General features: G+C 46.5%; 3 protein-coding genes across 3 annotated transcripts in view; 2 read left to right on the top strand and 1 right to left on the bottom strand.

Moving 5' to 3' along the window:
- ATP6V1A (ATPase H+ transporting V1 subunit A) overlaps positions 1–3,394 on the top strand; it is a 30,404-nt gene extending 27,010 nt beyond the window's left edge. The window contains exon 15 of the mRNA XM_063394003.1: positions 1,139–3,394. Within this exon, the coding sequence (XP_063250073.1) occupies positions 1,139–1,231 (93 nt within the window). The 3' untranslated portion in view covers positions 1,232–3,394. The remainder of the gene's footprint in view (positions 1–1,138) is intronic.
- On the bottom strand, positions 3,365–7,100 carry DUSP12 (dual specificity phosphatase 12). The gene is made up of 6 exons (XM_063394004.1): positions 6,704–7,100; positions 6,514–6,627; positions 6,316–6,434; positions 5,273–5,369; positions 4,702–4,888; positions 3,365–4,239 (listed from the first exon to the last, which is right to left on the bottom strand). Exons 1-6 carry the CDS (start codon positions 6,970–6,972, stop codon positions 4,078–4,080), a joined length of 948 nt encoding a protein of 315 aa, XP_063250074.1. The 5' UTR covers positions 6,973–7,100; the 3' UTR covers positions 3,365–4,077.
- Positions 7,101–14,390: 7,290 nt separating this feature from the next.
- LOC134548853 (terminal nucleotidyltransferase 5C) lies at positions 14,391–22,952 on the top strand. Its single transcript, XM_063394002.1, has 2 exons — positions 14,391–14,475; positions 17,030–22,952. Exon 2 carries the CDS (start codon positions 17,056–17,058, stop codon positions 18,229–18,231), a length of 1,176 nt encoding a protein of 391 aa, XP_063250072.1. The 5' UTR covers positions 14,391–14,475; positions 17,030–17,055; the 3' UTR covers positions 18,232–22,952.
- Positions 22,953–24,117: the final 1,165 nt, after the last annotated feature.

Here is a 24,117-nt window from a genome sequence, read left to right as displayed (position 1 = left end):
AAATATAATGCTTCCTGTGTTAAAACTCATGTAAGTCAGTCATGCAAATCTTCGGAGAACAAGTAGCATTGGATTAAATATGTTTAGAATGAAATGTTCTGCCATGTCAATGCATTCTGTTACAGCAGGATACTGGCTTGTTCCTGCAGTAAGTGGGTTCCTGGTACATATTCTCAAAGCATCAAGAACATAACAAGATGCCCTTGGGGACATGAGCTTCCTTGAGAGCTGGTTATGTAGAGCTAGCATAATTAAAACACTCCCTACAAACCCTGGCCCACCAGCAGGCACCTGCAGTACAGCAGAGCAGAGGACAGCATGGCTGAAAAAGGGAATCCAGAGAGTGAATATATGTTACGTGGAGCTGGACCTCTAATAGTTATGAAAGCAAAATGGTATTCCCCAGATAAGTCTGACAGATGTTAGGGTTCAGATGCCCTGCATTCTGCAGTTTGGGTACTTTGGAAAGACACTGTAAGAAGCAGTGCATCCACACATGTAAGGCCTCTGTGTTTACCAGGAGTTGCACTGACCCAGAGGATCTTAGCACTTAAACAGATTTCACAGCCTGACAGTTAATGCTTCTTGCAGAGAAAACCTTGCAGCCTCAGAGCAAAGCTGATAGTTGCATTTTTTGCCTTTCTTTCATGAAAAGTATTCTGAGAAAATGAAGCTGTACCAATATATTTTTGAGATTTTTCTGATTACACAATGCATTTTAATTTGAACCAAACAACTTCTAAGTAATGGCAGAGTAACTCTCTCCCTGCATTTGGTGTCAGGATAGCACTGGTATTAATCACTGCAGCTCTTAAATCACACAGCATTAACCAAGACCCTCAGTATTTTTGATTGCTTTCCAAATCAGTTGCTTTTCACTGCAGTAACCACTGCTCATGAAAAAACAATCTCTTTCCAGTACCCATTCTGCCTGCTCACTAATGTGGGAAGAGAATGAGATTAAACCCTGTGGCTGTTGGTGAGACAGACAGGATGCAAAGACAGAGCTACAGCGCCTGCTCTGCAGTTGGCAAGTGTTAATCCCGAGGTCAAGAGGTTACAGCAGTGGCAAACAAGGGCTGGCTGAAGTCCCATGGGCTTTTCCTGATGCATCCATTTCCTTGCTGTGTTCTTTCAGGACCCCGTCAAAGATGGTGAAGCAAAAATCAAGGCGGACTATGCTCAGCTGTTTGAGGATATGCAGAATGCATTTCGCAGTCTGGAAGACTAGACTCCACCTCTGTGACCACTCCAGTTTGTCCTCTCAGTTCCTCATCTCAGCTCCTCTGCTTCCCTACCTTACAAGAATGATGCAACAGTACTTGAGTTGATAAATAACCGTATGTTTCCCCTGTTCATACTCAGAGAGTGTCTTTACAAAAAACATTCCTCTTAGTTTGTATTTGGCATTGCTTTGTGTGTCTGAAGTGGTGAGTGATGTGTGAATGGGCCTGGCTGAGTGAGGAAATGCTGTTGTACACTTCTAGGGTGGGAAAGATTTTACCTTTCCTCTCCCAGCTCTCCTGGTAAGGAGTCTTTCACCTCGGGGTGTAACCAGTGGAGCTGCACTGGCAGAGGAGGTGTAGGTCTTCATGCAGTCATGCGGTACATTGCGAGCTGGCAGTGGGAAGGGCATTGACCCCTGGCACTTTGCTAAGTGACTATCAGACGTAGAACTCCCTGGTCGCAAACAGAATTTTTGACCATATTCTGATGACATGTTGATACAACCAAAAATTCTTCACTACTTTGCCATTTCTGAGTCTCTCAGCTGAGTCTTTAGGTATTGAAATGTGGTAGTTCTGGTCGTCTCAGAAGATGAGCATATACAAGTGACTGGTATAATTTTGTACACTGGAGAAATACAGTTTTATCTTCCTACTTAATACAGATAGGACTGTTGGACTCAGCATCAGCTAAAATCAAAGCCATAGGTGCTCAGCTTCCAGCAGAATTTTACCTTCTTGGCTCCCATTCATCCTGTAAAGTTTCCTGACACTCAGCTGCTTTACTTTGTGACACTTGTGGCTGCTGCCATGTGCTGCAGGGCACGGTTGGCAAGGTACAGTGATGCCACACATGCTGACCACAGTGTGGTCCTTCCTTGGTGGTGCTCTGCCAGTACAGTTGCCCCCAGTGCAATGCCCAGGTTATGCCAAGGAAAGGAGAGCACGTGCTCAGCCTTCTTCCTCCACCTGTGCTCATGTGGCCTGTTGGGTGTGGCACAGAAGGTCCCCAGTTCTTGTGGAAGAGGAATGTATGATGTCCAGCTGGGGGCAGGGGATGAATGGGGGAAGGTTGGCGAGTACAAAAGGTATTCACTCCTGCCTTGTTGATTACGATGCAAGAGAAACCAGTGGCTCTGGTGTTATGCTCTGTGCTCTGGAAGCACTGTCAAGCAGCTGAAACTGCTGTCTCTTGGGCTTTTTTATTGGTAGAACTAGACTGAGATGAGGAATGAGCAGAGGCAGCCTTTCTTTCTGTCAAACTCCCTGAGACCAGCACTCATCCCATTGCTCCAGAGTGCAAGAGAGAGGGATGCTGGCATCCTCTCCAGTCTTTCCCTCTTGATGTGACAGGTGGCATCCTGTGCCCAGCTGGGTTCCAGCTGCCATCTACTGCTTTGTTAGTCCTGAGACAGCACCTCTTGTTGGTGACACCGTGCCTACGTGAGCGTTAATTCTGCACTGAAGTATTTCCACCGGCGCCAGCTTTGAATAGTAGTGATGCAAAGGGATCTTGTGCTACGGACCAAATGCTGCCACTTCCATTATGGTATCAACCCACTGTTTGTCAGGGGAGAGCCCAGCTGAAGCTTAAAGGGATTGACTATTTCTGGTTCTCCCGAAAAGAAACTGCTCCTCCAGCTGATATTCTGGTAGTGAACGCTTAAGTTTACAGCTCACTAAACTTTTGGTGTATGCTGCTTATTTTATCAATGAGCATGTGTGAATGAGTAGTCACCATCCAAGCCCTTGCTGGGCTCATCGTTTGTACCCTTCACCACTGTACAATGTAGCATTTCATGCTAGAAACCAGATGTTCTTATCTCTTTAAATAGAGGATGTTATAAACTTTACAGAAGATGTCTAAGATAATGCAGTTCTAATATTTATTGTGCTGTACCTGGCCCTGAAGTGTGACCAGTTCAAAGTTTCATATATATTTTTGTCCTTTTTGTTTTGTGTCTGTTTTCAGTGTTGAGATTCTGATGTTCACTGTGTCCTGCAAGTCTTCCTTCCACAGCTGTGGGAGGAATTACAACATGGGCAGAACCCCACCACCTACTACTTTATCTTGTATATTTCATAATGTATGTTGCTGGAAATTGTGTAAAAAAATAAATTTAAAAAAATTGTTCAAGTCAATGAAAATAAAATTGATTTAAATTAGGTTTTATCTGTCCTATTTTCTTATGTCAAACCAAATTATGCCACAGTGGTGTAACACAGCAGCCCATCACAAAAGGTCACAGCTTGCTTTAAAAAAATTACCTCATCACATTAGGGATTTCTTTAAAACTGTAAGCAGCAATTTGGCATAGACTCTTTACTTCAGTCCCCCCCCCTTCCATTACAGCTAGTACAATCTCCTTACACATTACATGAAAAGGTTACAAAGTAGTAAATGCTCTTAGGGCAGGTATTTTTAGGATTACTTTCAATACAACAAAAGTGTAACTAAGTTTGCCCTCTGCTGCCATGCATGCCAAACAACTGTAATTGTACCATTTTAGGGCACTTGGCACTTTGGGTCAGAAGCTGAGCAGCACTGCCAGCCCCAGCAACTCCTTCTGAATAAGGAGCCGAGACCTTCTGTAAACAGCAACACATAAATGAAGAATACACTAAAAACATCACATCTGGCCCATTCTGTAGATTTGACTGCTCTGTAACACCTCTTCGAAGAAAGCATTCTGATATTTCATAGAATATATTAAGAGATACAGCAAGCTGAAGATGTTCAGGTAATTCCACCACCTCACAAAGGGGTGGAAGTCATAAGCTCATTTCCTGACAACCATGGTCTAGCAGTTCTCAGTAGATGTTAGGAAATCCATCAAGTAAAGCGATGAGTTCAGGTTTTGGCAGTTTGGGATTTCCCAGCTGGCAGTGTCCTCACCTCATCCACTCGGCTTTTGTGGATCTGGAAGGCCGGCGTCACCCAGCGGCCACAGGAGCACTGGTCCCCCCTCCAGCTGAACGAGCCCAGCTTCGACGTGCATTTGGGGCACAGAAGCTGCAAGAAAAACCCAGAACTCAGTCTAAGACGTGTTCATGTGGATCTAGTTAAAAACGGGACAAAAAGCTAAACTGGAAGGGCTCTTCAGGCCTGGAGTGTAGCAGGCAGCTGTGCTGGCAGAAGGGAGGGTGTGAAAATGCAGCTGCTGGGATTCCAAGACAGTTTTACCAGGGCCCAAAAGACTCGGTCAGCCTGAGACCACAACAGGCTTCTGAAGTCCCATAATAAAAACAAACAGCAGATAAGCCCTGTCCAACATCTTGGCTGGTGGTGTCAGCTCAAGCAGAGCACCACCTCCTTTCCTTGTGAAAGACTATTTCACATTTAAGCAGCTGCAAAATTCATGCCAGAAAGGCTGGGAGCACACTGCATGGGGGTTTTCCTTTCAGGGAAGAAACACAGTTCCTTTGCAAAAAAATAACCAAACCAAAAATGCAGAGCTTTTAAATAAAGCTTCACCTGTCCTTCCATGACTCCAAGCAATGCTGGCTCCATCCACTGCACGGGCTCGATGAAGTAGGAGGTGCACTTCTCCTGGCCGTTCCCAGAAAGCCGGGCAGACTCTGTTACCCTCTTGTGGGCAAAGGCTGTCGGTCCCGTTCCTTCCGTGTGGGACAGAACGCTGGAGCTGCGGAACAGAGCGCGTCTGCTCCCCGGGACATGGGAAAAAAGAAGGAAAACGAGGGGGGGTTTAACTGGGCAAATCTACAGACAACAGAAAATAGGGATATGGGTCTCCTGACTCTAAATAAAGAGGAGTACAAATTCTGCATTTTTTGATTAGTCTAGAAGGTTCACAAGCACCACTCCAGGGAAGAAAAGTTTTGTATTTTGCACTTTTTTTTTTTTTTTTTTGCAAACACAGTGTGGAAATTTAGGCAACAGCTCATCCCTGACCTGACAACAACACGCCCATTGATTTATACTGGATATTATTCTCTTGAGTGGACTTCACAATGATGTTTTAAGGAGAAATAGAAAGTATTTTATAAATATGTAAAAATACATCTTTTTTGTATCTATGAAGTACCTGCATTTCCTGCATCTGTAGAGAACCTCTGTGCTCACAGTCTGACATACAGTGGTAGGATCAACTGCAAAGACTTCTCGGGGCAAGTCTTGAGGTTCTGCAGAGGGGTCAGGACCATGTTGTGAATCGGATCAGCTCAGCCACGCTGCATTCCTGGGAATGAGACAGGACTGCGCCTCTGCCCCAGCCTGCAGGAGCCACCTCCTTTCCTTTCATTTGTTCTCTCACCAGCTCCAACAGATTGAGCTAAAAACAAAAGAGCCTCATCCCGCCATGCCTAAGACTGGGATTTGCTTAATGCAAGGAACTGGGATCCAGACTATGGCTTCAACCATGGTAAAATAATGATATTTTTGCTTTATGTTCCTACTTCCACGGAAAGTAAAGGCAGAGGAGGTTTCTGAGCAGTTGTGCCAATGTTTTAAGGCCCAAAACACAGAAAGTCAGCCTGCAAATGGGAACTGCTAAGGACAATGACACATAAAGGGCAACAACACTGTCACGTTGAGTATGCAACACTGAGATCTTGCAAGAAAAGCTACAGATTGTTATTTTATTACAAAATTACACCAATGCACACGTATCTTTTGCGAATTAAAGTACGCAGATTTACTTCATTACCTGAATTTCAACTTTATCTCTAGTTTTGCATGTCATTTTTTTCATCATATTGACATATTTTCTGAGGATGCCGTTTGCTTTGCCAGGGATGTAAAAATCACGGAAAGTATCAAATTGCTACCATTTTAACCATACCTTTACCATTTTTTGCACTTTGCTAAAGAGCACAGCGCCTTACAGATCTGGATTCCCAGGCATCACTCAAAGGCACGTTTTATCCCCCACTGATGAGCTGGGATTCTCTAAGGCCGGTATAACGTGAATGTTTGCCCTGGCCAAGTGCAGGTCGGCTGCTTTGAGGGCCACACTCGAAGTCAACCCCCTCTGCCAGGGCCTTCTGTCCATTCCGGGACAGCCCGTCCCCTCCTCGGGAGACTGCCCCGCGCCTCGCTCCGCGCACCCGCCATGCTCCCTGCCCTCACCGGAGAACCTCTCGCTGAGCATCTCCAGCCGGTACCGCTTGTAGAGGACGCTGCTGGTGTCCACGGCGCAGCCCATCGCCTCGTAGAGCTTCAGCTGCCGCTGGAAGCCCGGGTTCACCCTGCGGCGGGAGCGACAGGACAGCGGCTGAGGGGGCGGCCGCGCTGAGGGCGCGGCGCGGGGCGCGGCCGGGCACTCACTGCGCGTCCGCCTTGGCGGCCCTCACGGCGGCCAGCGCCTCCTCCCAGCCCAGCCCCTGCGTCTTCATCAGGTAGGCGGCGACCACGGCCACGCTGCGGCTCACCCCGGCGTGGCTGCAAGGCAAGGACGGCCCGTCAGCGGCAGCGCCGCCGCGGGGAGCGCCGGGCCCCTCCGCGGCCCCGGGCTCACCAGCGGACGAGCGCGGCGCCGCCGCCCGCCCGGGCCGCGCCCAGGAACGCCGCGCACTCGTCCAGGCGGCTCAGCAGGTCCGCGCCGGGCTCGTCCAGCGCCCGGACGTGCATGGCCCGCAGCCCCGGCACGGCCGGCGGCTCCTCCGCGTCCACCGTCAGCACCGCCACCACCCCCGCCGCCGCCAGCGCCGCCGGGAACGAGCAGGACTCCGCGCCGCCCACGTAGAGCCCCGGCAGCACCGGCACCATCCCGCCGGGAGCCGCCATGGCTGCGGGCGGGAGGGAAGCGCCGCCCCGGCACGGCCGCGCCTTCCGCTTCCCTGGGCAGCGGGGAAGGAGGGATTTCCGCAGGGACGGGCACGCCGCCGTGCGCCTCTGCCCGCGCTGCGGCCACGGGTGTCTGTCCTAACTCGTCGGGTTTTCCCCCACCCCTCTGTCTCCTTACAAATGCTCAGAAAACAAATATCACTGGATCGGTCGGGTTGGAAGGGACCACAGTGGAACAAGGTGGGTCGTCCAAGAGCACATGGTACAGGATTGTGTCCAGACGGTTCTGGAGTACCTCCTGTGAGGGAGACTCCTGACAGACAACACGGAGAATAGAAATGTTCAGCTCCCCTTGAAGCTGCTAAATAGAGCTTAAATACTCACTAGCAAAATAGATAAAAGAGTATAAAAGTAGACACACAGCATGCTAAATGTAGCTGCAACCAGTGGATAAACAGATAATGAGGAATATAGCGGCTTTGTGGCAAAGCCATGTAACAGGAAGCAGCAGCGCATGCCGTAAGAGAAGTTCAAGCCGAGGTCATCTGCAACACTGGGGGTGTGAGGAAAATCCACAAACGCCAGAGGCTTATGTCCACATAGGAGACAGAGGAGTCCTGCCACTTTGTTCGAATGAAGGGAGAGAGTCCATTGGGGCACATGCCTGCAGAGATTTTCTTTCTCGAGGTTTTGGAGAGTGCAGCGTCCTTTTATCCTTAACTCCTGGGTGCACGGTGCCCTCTTCCTTTCCCCATTGCTAAGGTACTCAGAAGGTACAACCTTCCCGAGCCTACCACAAAATTCCCCCTTAAACCTACTATTTTATCCCAAATGTTTAGAAATTCAGGCTTGAACTTGCGGACCCACTTGTTCATTTCAGGAGCTTGTCTGGGCTCTGCAACAAATCTGCTGCCCAAAGTTCGCAGAGACATTAATACCCATTTCAAAGACATTAACACCACACCTTCACCCATGAAATTGGTCGTGAAGACATTAGCATTCCTCTCAGGGGCACTCAGTATGACCACCAGAAACCCCTTTAGATGACCCTCTAGGACTATAAAGGACTTCCAGTAGGAGGTGGATGCATGCATATTAGTTCTAGGAAAAATGATGTTTCTGTATTAGCTAGGAAGTACACTGCAATGAATATGTATGGTCGTGATGGAATTTTACTCGGGACACACCTAAATTAGAGAAGATATCTTCTGGGTGGCCAGCACGCTCATAATAAAGAATCCCTGCTTTCTAATACTTTAAATCGTGTTAGAAAGTTTGTTTGCCAGCTGTTTTCTTACTCCACAACCTCTCTGGACAACTTGTTCCAGTGCATGGTCATCCTCACAGCAAAGTTCTTCCTCGTGTTCAGGAGGAACTTTCTGTGCATCAGTTTCTGCCCATGTCCTGATGGCTGGCACCAGTGAGAAGAGCCTGGCTCCATCCTCTTGGTCCCCTCTCCTCCCCCCCTACACTTTTTTTTTCATGGCAAAATGCCAAATTTCATGATAAAGACCTGTGCTAAGGCTCTCTCCATGGCTGGGACACAGAACCTTATGCTTGCTCCACCATATGGGATAGAAGAGCCTAAAGGCCCTAATTACCATCACTGGAGGAATTGTTCTAGTGCAGCTCCGTGCAAGACAGCTGTAGGCAAAACTACTGGAAAAACATCTGCGAGGGCCTCTGGGGTCCTTGCAGGATGCTGACTAGCCACGGAGGAGGTGAGACCGGCAGTCACCTCAGACCTGATAAGGCGAGGCTGAAAGCAGGGAGATTGTTATCCCTTTCCCGCAGGAGAGGCGGATGGAGCTGGGGCACCGCGGAGCAGCTCTCGTGCTGCAGGAGGGATGGGCCACCACAGAGATGCTGCTGAGGATGCAGCACGAGACACTTCCTCACCAGTGCCAGCAGACAGCATGCACCAGCTGCCAGTCTTGCTGGGAGATGGGCAGCGGGACAGCAGCTTCCAGAGCTGTGCAACTTCCATGTGCTGCTGGTGGCCCACTGAGCAGACTGAGACCACTCTTTGTAGCTGAGATGGGCCCCAAGGATGCAAGGCCACTGCTTAAAGTTTGCTGCCACCCTGCCTCGCCTCCCTTGCTTGCCCTGGTGCCTGTGTGATTGTGCAACAGTCCAGCTGGCAAGCTGCTCCGGGGAAAGGCAGATCCCCTCTTTGGATGCATCAGTTCTAAATCAGATAAACGTGACCCAGAGGGTATACCTGTGTATCTGGGTATGGGGAGTCTCTGACAGCTCTCATTTAGATTATTTTAAGATACATAAATGCGCAAAATGTACTCTTCCAGTTGCCACTGCCACCAATTAGAAATGAAATGTTTACTGAAAAAGCATTTAAAAATGCAGACAACTTTCCAGTAACAGGAGGGGGGAAAAAAGCATACTGAAAAGAAAGACAGGTAGAAATTAAAACCAGATTGAACTATGTATGGACCTTTACTTGTGAAAGCAGATAACATTTGTAGCAAACTACCACTGGGAAAAACCAGATTATTCATTTCTTGAGTGATCTGAAAAAAGTCTGCAGACAGCTGCAAGTTACTGAAGGGGCTATGAGTTTTACAGCAGGATTATATTATCCAGATATTATGTGAATATCAAGGGGTGGTTAATAATCTCTGTTAACCTTCAAATCTGTGAATATGCAGGGGCAAACAGTACTGTCTGCAACTAAAACCACACAGGGCTTGATGCAGGATCCCAAGAGGTTGTTCTAGTGGTAGAGTTATCATTACAGTCGTCCACATTGCTTTCCAAAGCTGTGGATATTGAGGGAATGTGAAAAAGACATGATTTCAAACTGAAAAGCTGTAGTGGGGGTAAGTACAAAGTCCTTGGGGCACAGCCCACAGACAGCTTGGTACCTAATGGCTTCACACAACTGAAACTGCACTCTCTAAACCTCACCGTTTCTCTGCAGCCCCCCTTTGCTGCATTTGCCACCTGCAGCCTGAGGCAATGTGTCCTGAATTTACTCGTGACTCCAAAATTAGAGTAATTTTTTTTTCAGCCTGATTTGCAAACCCCTGATTTTTCTGATTTTTCTCCCCCCACCTCTGTCTCCCCCCATCATCTTCTCCTCTACCACCGAAAATTGTGGTGTTCTCTCTCCCCCAGGTTCCAGGAAACCGTGTGACTAATTAAGCAGTTGGGGTGAGCTCAGGTGCAAAGAAAAAGCCAGTCAGATGATGGGCTGCTGCCCACTGGCTCCAGCAAGTGCATTCCATCTCTGCGTGTGGCTGCCCTGCTGCTTCCTAAGGGAAAGGAAAATGCCAGGCTTCTCTGGGCTGCCCCCTCTGGATCCTCACAGCACAACCAGACTGGGAAAACCGATTTTCCTGCTGTGGGAGCAAAAGCACCGGGGCCTGGGCAGAGGCATAACACCCTCTTCCCTCCTAGAAGAATTTCTCTGCATCTTTCATCACACAGCATAGTGGCTATGTTCCTTCAGGCTTTTGGGTAGTTTGGGGCCTGTACATCAGAGGATATGTGAGAAGAGTCTGCAGCCCACAGCTCGGGTTGCCAGGGGTAGCACACAGCAAAGTAGTGGGGATGTTTTCGAAAAGCTGTACGTGAGAGACAGCAGCTCTGGATTTCGGTGTCTTCCTCACATCTAAATGCAGCAGGAACTTACTTTGCACAGGTCCAGCTGGTGAAGGGGCCTGGCACCATTTTTTGCCTCTTGAAGAAAGGGTATTTTGCTGAGCTCAGAACTCTGTGGGAGTTGGGATGTCCTTGGTAGTATCCCATCCCTTAGAGCAGGGACTTTCCAGCAGTCAGTGCTTCTAGCAGCAAATTTAACTTACTCTTTTTGAAAGGTTGCTGTTCCCTGCATAACTACACTCTGTGTGTCTGTATTCACGTGTGTACCTTTATCCATGTATCAGGAGGAAGAACTGCTTTATCTCCTAGCAGGAAACCTCAGACTTGCAGAGGCAGCTAGAAAGAAAAACAGAGAAAGAGGTTCACTCTTGATAGTCTGCAGGAGAATTTCGTCATAGCCCTGCGTGGGTGGGATGTTCCTACCTGTCTCCACCCTCTCAGCATCTGCAGACACGCAGTTACTCCACATGTCAGACAAAGAAGAAGAGTTTTCCAACTGCAGATCTGATGCTCAATTACAGAATGGAGCCTGACAGCTACTACTACTGGGTATTAATAACTCTGCTTCATTTTATGGCTCTAACAGCTGTAGCAACCAAGATTTATGATGACACATTACATTCAGCAATGCATCACATAAGGAAACTAATCTGACAGTGCCAGGTCACTGAGCTGACTTACAGGCTTTTAACTGAGTTTCTTCTGCCAGATTTGCTGCCCTATTTACTGGATAAAAATGAACAACTTGCACTGTTTTAATATAACTCCATATTTGCTGCTCTTTTGGCAGCTCACAGACTCTTTTCCCTGTTACACTGCCTTCCCTGGAGCCAGCTGATCCTTCTTCATTCCCCATCCTCTGTCTGAAAACCCTTTGAAACTGTCCAGTGCTGTGTATCCCGAAGAAGGGTACACCCCAGGAGAGGGGAGGAGGGAGGAAGCTGGGAGGAAACACGGAGCAACAGGCAGAGATGAGGGATGGAGCAGCTGTGGGAGAAGGGGGAGATGACAATTGTCCAAGAGCAGAGGGGCACGGTGGCTGCCAGCACTCACTGTTTTGTGGCAGGATTTTATCTGTATCCCAGTCACTCTTGGAGAAAGTATGTCTTGCAAAAATTGGGGTCACCCATTACTTCTCCCTAGACTTAGAGCTGGCAGCAGGAAAGTCCTAAGTAACTGCTAGACATTAACATTGTACCCTGGAGCTGTGTCTAGGCCTGTATCAGCCATGTTAGCAGCCACAACACCTGAGCAGTGCCTCACATTTTTTAATCTCTTGTCTCAGCAGTGGGGTGTATATTTCCATGTTGTCTATCCTCATGTCACCATAATCCACTGCACAGACATGGGTGGATGGGTAGCAGAAGACAGCTTCTCCTCTTCGGGGGTAAATGGGCCCGTTCATTACTCAAAGATGCATTCCTCATTATTCCTGCAATTTACTTGGGAGCCTGGTCCAGCCAGCTTTAATGGCATTTCCAAATCCCATCCCAAGGATCCTTTGTGTGGCACCCCTGCAAAGCAATTAAAAAGAACAAGTTTATTGTCAGGAGGTCTAAGTTCACTGCAGAGAGTACTGTACTGTACTGTACTGTTCCCCTGACAAATACTCAAGGTCTGCAAGTCAGGATAAAGAAAACAGCCTAAAATAGAGTTGAGATACCTCTTTGTGTTTACAAATGTTTTTGTGAAACAAAATAATGTAAAGTATGAACCTTTGATTAATACTTTAATATCTGTAATAGCAGAATGTGCTGCAGCTGATCTTTGTCTATATTGGTATCTAATAAATATTCCCAATAGAAAATATTTCTTAATAAGTACTTCAATTGCTTCCCATGTGGCAACAGAAAATATACTGCCTAAAATCATCAGTTATTGTCAAAAGGCAATATTATTTGAGGCAGAAATCTTGCTGAAGAAATATTCTTAAGAGGTGAGATCATTCACTATTTTAATCTCCAAGTGAAAAAAATCCTTACAAGTGGTTATGCTTCTCTCATTTGTGCTACTACTTCTCTGTGAGTTCCCTATTTCTCTTTCTAATTTTAGAAACATAGGGAAAAAGTGTTGAGAGAGATCTGGATCCTCATGTCCAGCTCCATACCACCACAGGCAATCATATTACGTATTTTCTGTTCTAGATTTGTGTTAGACCTAGTTTTATTCCCTTCCCTCCTGCAAGGCTCTGAAATCATGATTATCTCATTGGACAACAAGTTGGTAACTTCCCTCAAATCTGATTCTTGTGTCAATGTTATCCTATAATTTAAATAGGTAATTTTATTTCTGTTATTTATACCAGTGGGGCAATATTGGAGTAAAATAAATAATTATCTAACCCATCCCCATTCCTGCTCATCTTTGGCTTTGCTGGTGAAACTAGGAAGATCTGTTGTGTTTGCTAGGCAAAAAGGAGCTTTCCAGTTTCCTCATTCAAGGCCAGCTCTTCTCCATATTTGTGCAGGTTTCAGTTCATCTTTCTTGACTGTGTATGGCCAAACAGTGTAACAGATGTAGTGGTGATTTTTTTTTTCCAGTGCTTTGTACTTTCTTTAGTAAGTACTTTTTAAACTTCTACTAGGATTATGTCAGCTGGCCTGTCCTAGGTTGTGTCGATTTCCCCCACCTTCTACTGAGTCCTGATTACCCTAACAAAAGGCAGATACCCCTGTATTTGATGAAACGTGTTCTCAGCAGAAATTTTAACTTTTGCCCCCAGAACGCAGGATCTCACATCCTGCACAATTAACCACCAGCTGATTTTTATGACACTGCATCTCCCAGTTGATTCCTGTCCAGTGATTCCATCATCCTTGTCCGTGTGTGCAGAGCCTCCCACGGCCCATCAGCCACAGTTTCCAGTAGCACGCTGTTTCAGCACTGCTGTAACACCCTTGTGAGCCCGTCCTTGTAGGTTCTGGATGAGAGCCTGTTTGGCTGTTTCCAGCTGAGCACCATGGAGAACTCTTTGGCAGAGCTGGACGTCTGGGATCTCTGCTGACAGCTGCTCTGTCTGGGACAAGATGCCTTTGGAAAAGCCCTGTTGTACTTCAGTCAGCTCTTCATCGTAGCCCACAGACTCACAGAACCACAGAACCAATTAGGTTGGAGAAGACCTTTGAGATCATCGAGTCCAACCTATGACCAAACACCACCATGTCAACTAGATAATGGCACGGAGTGCCACATCCAGCCTTCCTTTAAACACCTCCAGAGATGGTGACTCCATCACCTCCCTGGGCAGTCCATTCCAATGTCTAATCTTCCTTTCAGTGAAGAATTTCTTCCTAATGTCCAACCTGAACCTGTCACAGCTTAAGACTGTGTCGTCTCCTGTCGCTTGTTGCCTGGGAGAGGAGACCGATCACCATCCGGCTACATCCTCCTTTCAGGCAATCGTAGAGAGCGGTAAAGGTCTCCCCTGAGCCTCCTTTTGTCCAAACTAAACAACGCCAGCTCCTTCAGCTCATCATGGGACTTGTGCTCCAGATCCATCACCAGCTTCGTTGCTCTTCTTTGGAGTTTCGTTTGCTCTTCCTTTGGCTCCAGCCCCCCAGTGAACTGAGGGGCCCTTTGAAAAGTCGGCATTTATGTGGGAGGGGGGAGCGGGAAGCGGCCGCTGGGCTCTGTGTGTGGAGTTCTCTGGGCGAGCCCCCGAGGCGGGCGAGGGCTCCCGGGCGCTGGCGGCGCCCCCGCCCCGAGCGCCGCGGGGCTCCGCGGGCAGCGCGCCCGGCCCGCAGCGGCGGCCAGAGCCGCCCCCGCTGGGCGGGAGGGCCGGGCGGGGCGGGCCGGGGCGGGGCGGCCGCCGAGGGCCATAAAGGGCGGCCGCGGACAGCAGCGGGGCTGGCGCGGTTGCTCGGGGTGAGCGGCGGGGCTGAGGTGAGCGGCGGGGCCGGGGCTCCTCTCCCCTCTCCGGGGCGGGGCGGGCGGGCTCTCCTGGCAGCAGCGCTTCTCTCACGGCTGTGGGTGCTCGGGGCGGCGGGGCGCCCGCTGAGGGCATGAGCGTCCCGCCAAGGCAGCCGGACCTCCCGCCCTCAGCGCCGCCGGGCTGCGCGGGGACAGGCCCGTGGAGTTTTTTGGGTGTTATAGCGAATTATGTGCCTTATAGGAGAAAGTTGCTCCTGCGGGGTAGCGCACCTCGTCGTGACCAAGGTCAAGATGTGTAGTCCTCGCTTTTTTTTTTTTTTTTTTTTTTTTTTTTTTTTTTTTTTTTTTTTTTGCCTCTGATTTGAGTGTTGTATTCAATTCTCGTTACACTCAATATTCAAGATAGGTAGTGGCTTCTGCCTCCGTAGTGGTTTTCTTCCCAAGGAGTGAGCATCTTCAGGTGACAGATCTTGTGAAGGGAATGGCTGGCAGTGGAACAAGAGGCATGTGAGCTGTTAGCATCCCAAATGCACGGGAGTCGCTAGGAATCTGTTGCCCTTAACATAAACCTTGCCGAGTAAGCAAACGCAGGTGATTTGGGGGTGGGAGGCTTTGGAGGTTGACAGCCTGAGAAGTAAACTCTCCACTGAACTGGAAATGAAATACTTCATCTTCCTCCCCCCCAAGGGCAGCAGTGTGCATTATTCTCCTAGGTGAGGGTCACCAAGCAGAACCAAGTGTGTGTGGTGGGGTGGGAAGCACTGGTCCAAGTCCTTTCTGGTCACTGGGTGAGCGAGCTGTGTGTGTTGTCTTGGCTGCAAGAGAGGGCTACAAATGGGAAGGAGGAGAGGGAATAGTTTCAGAGGTAGTAGCTGAAAGTACTTGCAGCTTTAGTTAGAAGTCTTGTTTTCTTTAGTGATCTGAAGGATTCAATAGAAATACAGTGAGTTTACAAAGGGAATATACTTTCATGTGCTTGAACTGCCTGAGAGCAACTGCTGGCAGGCTCGATGCTTTTGTGTTTATGCTGTGTTGGAGCATTAAGGACCGAGCTTGAAGAACTTCTTGATTTGTCCTAGATTAATCATCTTGCAAATCACAGGTTTGTTTTGTGCCTGCTGGCACTGATGTGATCCATGGCAACACAGTTTGTAATGAAGCAGCTCATGCTCAAGGACAGAAGCTACTTCCCCAGAAGCATTTTAACCTCACTGTGTACTTGCTCTAGGATTTGCCTCTCTTCATCCGAAGAGGTGACAGGTCAAATAAGTTGCTCAAAAATGAAAAGCTGGAAAAGGAGAGGTCTGAGATGACAAAAACTGTTCTTTGAAATTTGCTTTAAAATGTTCCATGCACTGTGCTGTTGCACGCTAGGAAACTATAGGGTTTGTTTTTTCATTCTTGGTAGGCAAGAGTTAATTTGCTTAAGTCTGACTAGTCTGACCTTGGCAGCTGCAGTCTTCAGGAGTACTTGGGGCAGAAGAAGGTGAGGCCTCAATCAGTCTGTAGCTGTCAGGAAGCACCTGGCTACACAGAAACCTGGAACACTTAAAAAAAGAAAAGGGTATTAACATCAGCTTGAACTGCATGGCTGTAGAACATCTGTAAGTATCTGCATGCTACAAAAGACAAGTGACTTAAGAAGTCTTGTCACAGCTAATCAGATCATTCTCTTGTGCTTAAAATGTTCAGACAAGGCTGTGACCAAGGTTAGTGAGATTCTGGGTGTAAAAGAGTAATATGAACTTGATGCACATCATCTGACTTTATCCCAGATCTTACAAGCTTGTTTGCCTTTCACAAATGAGCAGAACTTGGGGAAATATGAATATTTCCAGAAAGGTGGTCTGGTTAGGCAGTGTCTCTGAAGAAGGGTAAAGAGTTGCTTACGAAGACTGTAGTGCCCACTGGATGCTGTTACCTGACTTTGCAGCTGAAATTCTGTCCAGGATGTTGAAGAGCTGCAGCGTTTTGTAGGAGCAAGATGTACTTGGCCTTTATATCCTGTGAGAGATAGATGCTGGATCACTCAGAAAGGAAAGAGTTCTATGAAAATAAAGAAATCTTGTATCTCTGGTATAATTTAAGAGCTACCAGTGGACTGGATGTCTAAGCCCTGAAACTAACACCTGAGGGTCTTCTATGGTTGTGTTAGCTGGAAACAGCAGCTTGAGCTTTATATGCATCATGAAACCACTTCAAAGCCTAACTTTCAGAAGTGCTTCGCAGCTCATCTCAATTCAGCTGGTGCTGCTGATGACTTTAGCCTTAGATAAACCTTGTGTCATCTTTGGTAATTTCTGTTTGACACAAGTACTTTCCTGGAGTAACTCTACCTCACCAAATAAAAGAACAATGACAGCTAATTTTTTTTTTGCCTGCACCAATAGAAAAGCTGTCTCATTTCAGGTGAAAGGATTGCTGATAATCATTAATACATAGAGTTGTTTCTTTCTAGTTTGTGTCTCTGTGAATGGACAGAAGAATAGAGCCTGGGAATAGATCTAGGAAGCACAAACAGAAGCTCTGATTTGACTTTTTCTTTTCATATTCTACCTCTGTACAGTTTCTTTGGAGAAGAGAAGCCCTAAGATGGCAGGCAAAGGAAGCAGCAGAGCAGACTCCATGTCCTGCAGTGTGCTGAACTGGGAGCAGGTCAGCCGTCTGCATGAGGTTCTTACAGAGGTGGTTCCGATCCACGGGCGGGGGAACTTCCCGACGCTGAAGATAACTCTGAAGGACATCGTTCAGACGGTCCGGAGCCGGCTGAGTGAGGCGGGCATTGTGGTCCACGATGTCCGTCTGAATGGTTCTGCAGCCGGTCACGTCCTGGTCAAGGATAATGGGCTGGGATGCAAAGACCTGGATCTCATTTTCCAAGTTTCTCTGCTCAGTGAGGCAGAGTTTCAGTTAGTTCGAGATGTGGTCCTGCGATCCCTCTTGAATTTCCTTCCGGAAGGAGTAAGCAAGCTGAAAATCAGTCCCGTAACTCTGAAGGAAGCCTACATTCAGAAGCTGGTCAAAGTATACACGGAGACTGACCGCTGGAGCTTGATCTCGCTTTCCAACAAGCATGGCAAAAACGTGGAGCTTAAGTTTGTAGACTGCATACGACGGCAGTTTGAGTTCAGTGTGGACTCGTTCCAGATCATTCTGGACTCCCTGCTCTTTTACTATGACTACTCAAAAACCCCCATGTCGGAGCACTTCCATCCAACTGTGATTGGAGAGAGCATGTATGGAGACTTTGAAGCAGCTCTTGATCACCTCCAGAACAAGCTGATAGCTACCAAAAATCCTGAAGAGATCCGAGGTGGTGGGCTACTGAAATACAGTAACCTCTTAGTACGAGACTTCAGGCCCATGGATAAGGACGAGATCAAAACTTTGGAGCGCTACATGTGCTCCCGATTCTTCATAGACTTCCCGGACATCCTGGATCAGCAGCGCAAGCTGGAGACCTACCTCCAGAACCACTTCTCCAAAGAAGAGAGGAGCAAGTACGACTACCTCATGATTCTGCGCAGGGTGGTGAACGAGAGCACCGTCTGCCTCATGGGACATGAGCGAAGGCAGACCCTCAATCTGATTTCTCTGCTGGCACTCAAGGTGCTGGCAGAACAGAACGTCATCCCTAATGCCACCAATGTGACCTGTTACTACCAGCCAGCACCTTACGTCAGTGACGCAAATTTCAGCAACTACTACCTTGCAAGTGCCCCTGTGCTGTACAGCCAGTCCTACCCCACTTGGTTGCCTTGCAACTGATCGCTTCCCTCGAGTGCTCCAGGGAGGAAAGCCACCAGGCTGAGTGTAAATACAGACAAGTAATGACTGTCAGTTGGATGTTCTCTAATGGAAACGTGACTGTATCAGACTGTCCATTTCCTGGTGTGCAGTGGGATTATGCAGCCAGGTGACCTGCTATGAACCCTTTAGTGTATCTCTAAAATGCCAAAAAGCCTTATTACCTCTTCATTGGGAGAAGAGAACCAGCAGCCAGATGTTAAGAGGACCAGTTAAGGAACTTTGTACTAGCTCTGGAAGTGGCTGTTAGCATGTGATCTAAGTGCAGTATTCAGTAAATTGGGTTGGTTAATTGACTGTAAAATGCCTTAAGCAGAAGCTGCTCCTGGAGTAGCAGCAAAACTCTGCTTTCTATTCCCTAACCTCATTACTCTTCCTCAGACCAAGTTCTGGCCAAATTTCTCTTGAACTAATTATGCCAAGACTGGGCTCATGTTATGCTTGGGTCACTTTGACTTTGTGTCTGTGTAGAGCTGGTAACAGTATGGATACTGTCTATCTTGTAGAGGACATAAATGTTGTTTCCTGTAGTGCCTATGGATATGTGGTCCTGCTTTGAGATCAAGATTAATTTCTTGGAAGCTGAAGATAGTGAGTCTATTCATAAAGCATAAGCTGGTTAAATTTTTCTTGACTACAAAAACTTGGAAGGTGGCATTTCTAAAAATACACCAAAACACAGTCTAAAACTTGGTAATGTGAAAAGCCCTTGAAATGAGGAATCGAAGCTTTAAATAGAATTGGAGCCACAGATTGAACACTTAACTTGGAAAAATATTCTTGAGTCCAGCATCGAGCTAAAGCCTTTCTGACTGTCTTTCAAAACAATTTTGGCACAGTTGGGAAGTAGCACATCTCTTACTTTGGGGTTTGACCAGATTTTCTTCCTCACAGGTCCACAGCAAAACCAACAAAAACCCTCAACAAAAATCCCAAGCCATTGCAAATTGCAGGATTATGTGCACTTTCTGTACAACTCCTGAAAGTGCCTCCTAAAATGAATTTCTTATTGTACAACTTCAGGCAGGTCCTGAGGTTTGCCTTTCTGTCACCACTGAAGGGTTGAGCTTGCTGGGTAATTGTTATCACCTGGTCACTGCATGAGATCACATTTTGAGTGGTTAGAGTGAAATTCTTCCTTTTTACAGCTCTTAACCCTCACTTGAAGAGGTGTACAAGCCCTAAGCAGGGCTCTCCACAAAAGCTGTATGTGTTAAAAGCCTGGGCCTGAGTTCAGAATAGTCTCTGTGGAAGAGTATGCACTCCCCTGGAGGTACAGGGGGCTGATCTTCCTGAATGGTGAGTGCTGAACTTGCTGCTTTGAGACTCCTGGGCTTTATAAGGAAGGTTAGAAATTCCTCATTTATTTATATAGTGGTGTTATTAACCAGATGATTTTCACTGAATTAAAATAGTAAAATACATATAGCAATGATCTTGGGTTCCTTTTGTTTAACCAGAGATGTAGACTAGAAAGGCAAATCTTAGAGCTATTTATTATGTGCTGGTGCAATGTTCAAGAATGCTTGTTCACTGAATCTTTTTTATTACTTCTATAACTATTTATTACTGTTTCTGCAAACTTGTAAGACCAAAGTGCCTGATCCAACAAATGATTAAGGCTTAGAAGGCAAAGCAGAAAGCAGGTGGAACACCAATGTTTGGTTGTTATTCAAGGTGGAAAACAGCAGTAGTGCTGTGCTGAAATGACAGTAAAAATTGCCTGCTCCTGATAAGACCAACAAGTTCTTTCCAGTTTTCATAACTGCTTCATAAAGACATTCTCAACAGAGCAGTGAGGCTACTTCTCTGTTCAGACTTCATTTAGCTTAGAAAGGCAGGGAGAGATGCAATCTACAAAGTGGACTGTATGTAGCCAAGCAGGCTTTAGCTTAATTTCCTGAACAGTTTTGACAGTAACTTCGGTAGCAAAAAGACAAATAATTTGGTGGATTATATTGTGGGGTTTTTTCATTAAAGGCTTCCTGATTAGTCAGCCAAAGGAGCTAAACTTGAAAGCAAACCTGGCCTTTTTCATTAACTGTGGTTTGGACTTGGTGCGGTTTACAGACAAGACATCTGTCATCCAAAACTTTGACTTTTTAAAGACTAATGTGATGCCAGTGTTGTCGTGTGTGTTAAACTTAGTGCAAGCTCACTGCAGGAATGCAGTCCTAGGCAAGAATAACTCCTGCATGCAAAGCAATGCTTGGCCTAGTATAGAGTGTCACTAGAAAGAAGACATGAGAGTTTGTAATTGCTGTCATCTCTTGCATAGATGTGTTTGAAGCCAACCCATGCTATATGCATTGCAGAAGTGAGCCATCGCCTAGAGAGGCTTAGACTCGGGTATCTGTGATGTCATGGCTGATCTTTAGGAACTGTTTTTGTGCATTGACTCACGTGGAAGAACAGGGGAGATGCTTGAGAGGAGTCCTCGCAAGCTGGAAACACAGACCTGTTACTAGTCTTTAATGCCTTGGCTGCTGAACATCAGGCCAGGTGCATCTCCTGGAAAAGGAAATGCTAGAGATGGAAAAAAGGCTGAGTTGGATTCCTAGTGAGATAGAGCTGTAGAGAAGTTAGGTTTCCTGCCATAAGTAACTTGATGCTGAGGCCTCTGAGGAAGCTGCACATTGAATTGCTGCTCTGTGAACAGCTGAGTGCCTGGGTCTGAGCTTTGCAGGATTCTTGTGTTCCCTGTCTGGTTAAGATGCTCTGGCACGTGGGAAATACTGATGCTTTGTAACCTGGCTGGTAGATACTGAACTCTCGAATGGTTAAATTGTATCCTGAAGCTGCACACCGCCTGCTGCATCAACCCTGGAGTACCAGGGATTGCTGGGGCTTTGCTTGTCCCATTGCCTTTGAAATAACCCTGGCTTGGCAAGTAAAGCTGGTGTACTTGGTAGCTTTTTATCACTGTGCTGCAAGCTTTTCTCTTCTGGGTTGTTCTGGCAGCTTGATGGTGCGGGTGGCAGTGGCTTAAATTGCTGTGGGTTAGCTGGTTTGGGTTCAGGTTTGTGGTGACCCCTATAACAAGGGATAATTTGAGAAGGAGCACTAGGTAAAAGTGATGACCCTAGGCCAAGTCTAGGATGCCTGCCTGATCCAGTCACCCCTCGGCTCTAATAATGCCTCTGCAAACCTGTTCTAACCTCTTGCGCCTCATGTGGAGGTTAGAGAGAGACTACTGTACTTCAGACTCTTACCTGACACATTCCCTCTGGGCAGCGGCGTTAAAACAAAGCTGCAGTAACACTCAGTGCATCATTCCTCAGGATCTAGCTTCTACTAACTGGCTGTGGTGTAAAATAACTGTGTTCTTCATGTGGCTTGTAGTCACTGCTGGACAAAGCCGGTCTGAGGTTAAGCACCTACTGACAATATTTACTGCCAAGTTCCCCTAGACTTGCAGTTTATTGTTGTGACTTCCTCACTGTAAGATGGACTTCTAAATTTGATAGAGATGCTACCAAGGAGACCTGATAGAAGACTGTTTTAGTCACTTTGGTAAAACCCCTGTGTGGATCCATGGTCATTGTGATAAGTTGTGAGCTAAAGCATAGTTCGTGCTTACTCTGCTCAAGATTTGATTATTGCTGTGTTTGTCCTCAGCTCAGTCAGTCAATCACCAAGCTGGGGCTTTAAGACTACTGCTTGCTCCTGAGCAACCATTTTTCAAAAGATCCTCATTCACATTAATCACCTCCTTTACAAAGCAGTAGGTAGTGTTGAAATCTAGTCCAAATACCTAAAGCTTTTTATTGAAACTTAAAGATCCATATTTTGGACTTGAATTCTGGGGTTAAGCATTTGGTATGTGCCTAGGCTTTGTGGATTCCTGATTCCTAGAATAACCACTGATGTTGGTAGTGATCTCTGCTTGTCACTATATGAGTAGTTGGGAAAAAGGCCTCTTAGAAGAGAACCTGGACAAATTGCCTCATTTCTAAACTGTCAGTGTACTGATGGTACTTGTTTCCTAGTCCTCTCACTCAGCTGTCAGGATTCTGTAACTGTTAGGCACAGGAATAAGAAGTAAGCTGACCACAGCCACCAGCAGCTTGGTCTGATTTGGGCATTGGGAGAGCCAAATGAATAATAGAACTTCTAGCCCTCACATCAAAGTCTTACTCAATTGTTTCTTGAGTACAGTTAAGTGTATTTCATAAATGTTCTTTATTTTCAGAGAAGCTAGATACAGTGGGATGTTGGTCTGTAGTAGAGACTTTGGGGGGGAATAGTTGAAGCACTCTGGTTGATCTCACTTAAATGTCTGGATTGGGCTTGTCTCTCTGAATAAAACTGCACTTCCCATTGAAATTTAGATGGCCTTTTTTCCTATGTTTCTTATAATTTTTTACTATTATAAGAAGTCATCTCTTGGAAAACCTGTCTCTCATCTCTTTGGAAGAAGTGAGTTGTTGGTGTTTGTTTTTTATTGTTGGGTTTGTTTTTGTTTTCTTTCTTTCTCTCTCCTTTCCCTCTCTCCTCTTTCTTTTAGCTGGCAAAACAGGGAACTAGAAATATTTGGATTTGTGATGAGCCCAAGTGTGAGATTGGTCACAGTAAATTTGTCTACTGTTCTGCACGGTGGTATTCACTTGTCATCCTTGGAAATTGGGGTTTGGACCTTAATGATGCTGAAATTCTTGTGCAAATAAACTTATGCTAAACAACCCTTGCCTCAAGCTGTTTTTGTATCTAAATAATGCTGACAAAATATCTGTAGAGCTTATTGTCCAATGGGTGTGCAGGTGCACTTGGGAGGTGAGTAGTACTGTGGGATACACAGTACAGCTTGCTTTAGATGTTGTTCAAGGTACATTTTTTTATAGCTGTCTCAACCTATTGAATATTAGTCAGTTAAGTGAGACATGATTAATCTTTCACTTTCATTATAGAGACTGCCTCTAGAGAACCACTTTTTCCCTCTCTGAGTGTCACCTGGTCTCAACTTTAAGGCATGGTGAAACACAGACCTAGACCAGTTAGGTAGGGTCTGGTCTGAACTAGAGCCTGCCAGTCTGTTCTGTGACACACTCCATCTTATATGCTGCTGCAAACTTCAACTCACAGCCCAGGGGGGTGAGAAACAAACTCGGCAATTGTTCTTCAGGTTATTTAGAGGCTGAAAGCCTTTGCATTCACACTGTCCTGAATGCTGATGCTACCATTAACCAATGATCAGTGGGAGCTGAGCAGCTCAAAGCTAAGTACAAGCTAGGGTTGTGTGGCACTTGCTGCTTCTGCTCTAGGATAAATAGTAAATGCTCTTAAAAACTGTGTTTGCTTCTAATCTCCTCTAGAGCTCAGACAAACTCTAGCCTCAGTTAAGTATTGCTGGAGAAATTCCAATCTCCAGGACCTTGTAACACCTGCAGTGGAAACTTCTGTGGAATTTAGAGGCAGTGTAATCCCATGGAAGTAATCATGAGCCTTGTGTAGTCCCTTTTCCAGATCTAATTCCTTCCCTATGAACTTAGAGAACTGATAATGCAGCTGGGCAACACAAACCATCTGCTTGTCACCTGAAACTCTCTTACCTTAACTCCTACTTGTCACACCATCAAAGCTTCTGAGTTATTTTGGGTACTACCCTAATGTGTCTAGAATACCAAGCTCAGCTTTGCAGGGTCAGATAGTGAAACAACAAAATAGCTGTGCTTAGGCAAGTTGTGCCAGAGTACTCTGTATGTTCTATATAGAGCTTACATAATGGTAAACATTCAGAGGAGCTAAAGAAAGATGGTTTTGCTCTATTGCAGTTGTATTGTTAGTGAAAATAAGAATCCTCTTCTGGTATATTTGCTACAACTCTGCCTTCTCCGTGCTGTGCAAGGT

This window comes from Prinia subflava, chromosome 3 (genome assembly GCF_021018805.1).
Source record: "Prinia subflava isolate CZ2003 ecotype Zambia chromosome 3, Cam_Psub_1.2, whole genome shotgun sequence".
NCBI classification, from domain to species: Eukaryota; Metazoa; Chordata; class Aves; order Passeriformes; family Cisticolidae; genus Prinia; species Prinia subflava.
The sequence above is the reverse complement of the archived record's forward strand: the minus strand, read 5'-3'. Positions and strand labels throughout refer to the sequence as shown.

Coding starts and splice junctions, on each gene's coding strand:
- DUSP12 (XM_063394004.1), bottom strand. CDS start 6,972: ATGGCGGCTCCCGGCGGGATGGTGCCGGTGCTGCCGGGGCTCTACGTG. Junction 6,628..6,703: donor GGCGCCGCGCTCGTCCGCTG/GTGAGCCCGGGG, acceptor CTTGCCTTGCAG/CCACGCCGGGGTGAGCCGCA. Junction 5,370..6,315: donor GCTCAGCGAGAGGTTCTCCG/GTGAGGGCAGGG, acceptor ACCCCTCTGCAG/AACCTCAAGACTTGCCCCGA.
- LOC134548853 (XM_063394002.1), top strand. CDS start 17,056: ATGGCAGGCAAAGGAAGCAGCAGAGCAGACTCCATGTCCTGCAGTGTG.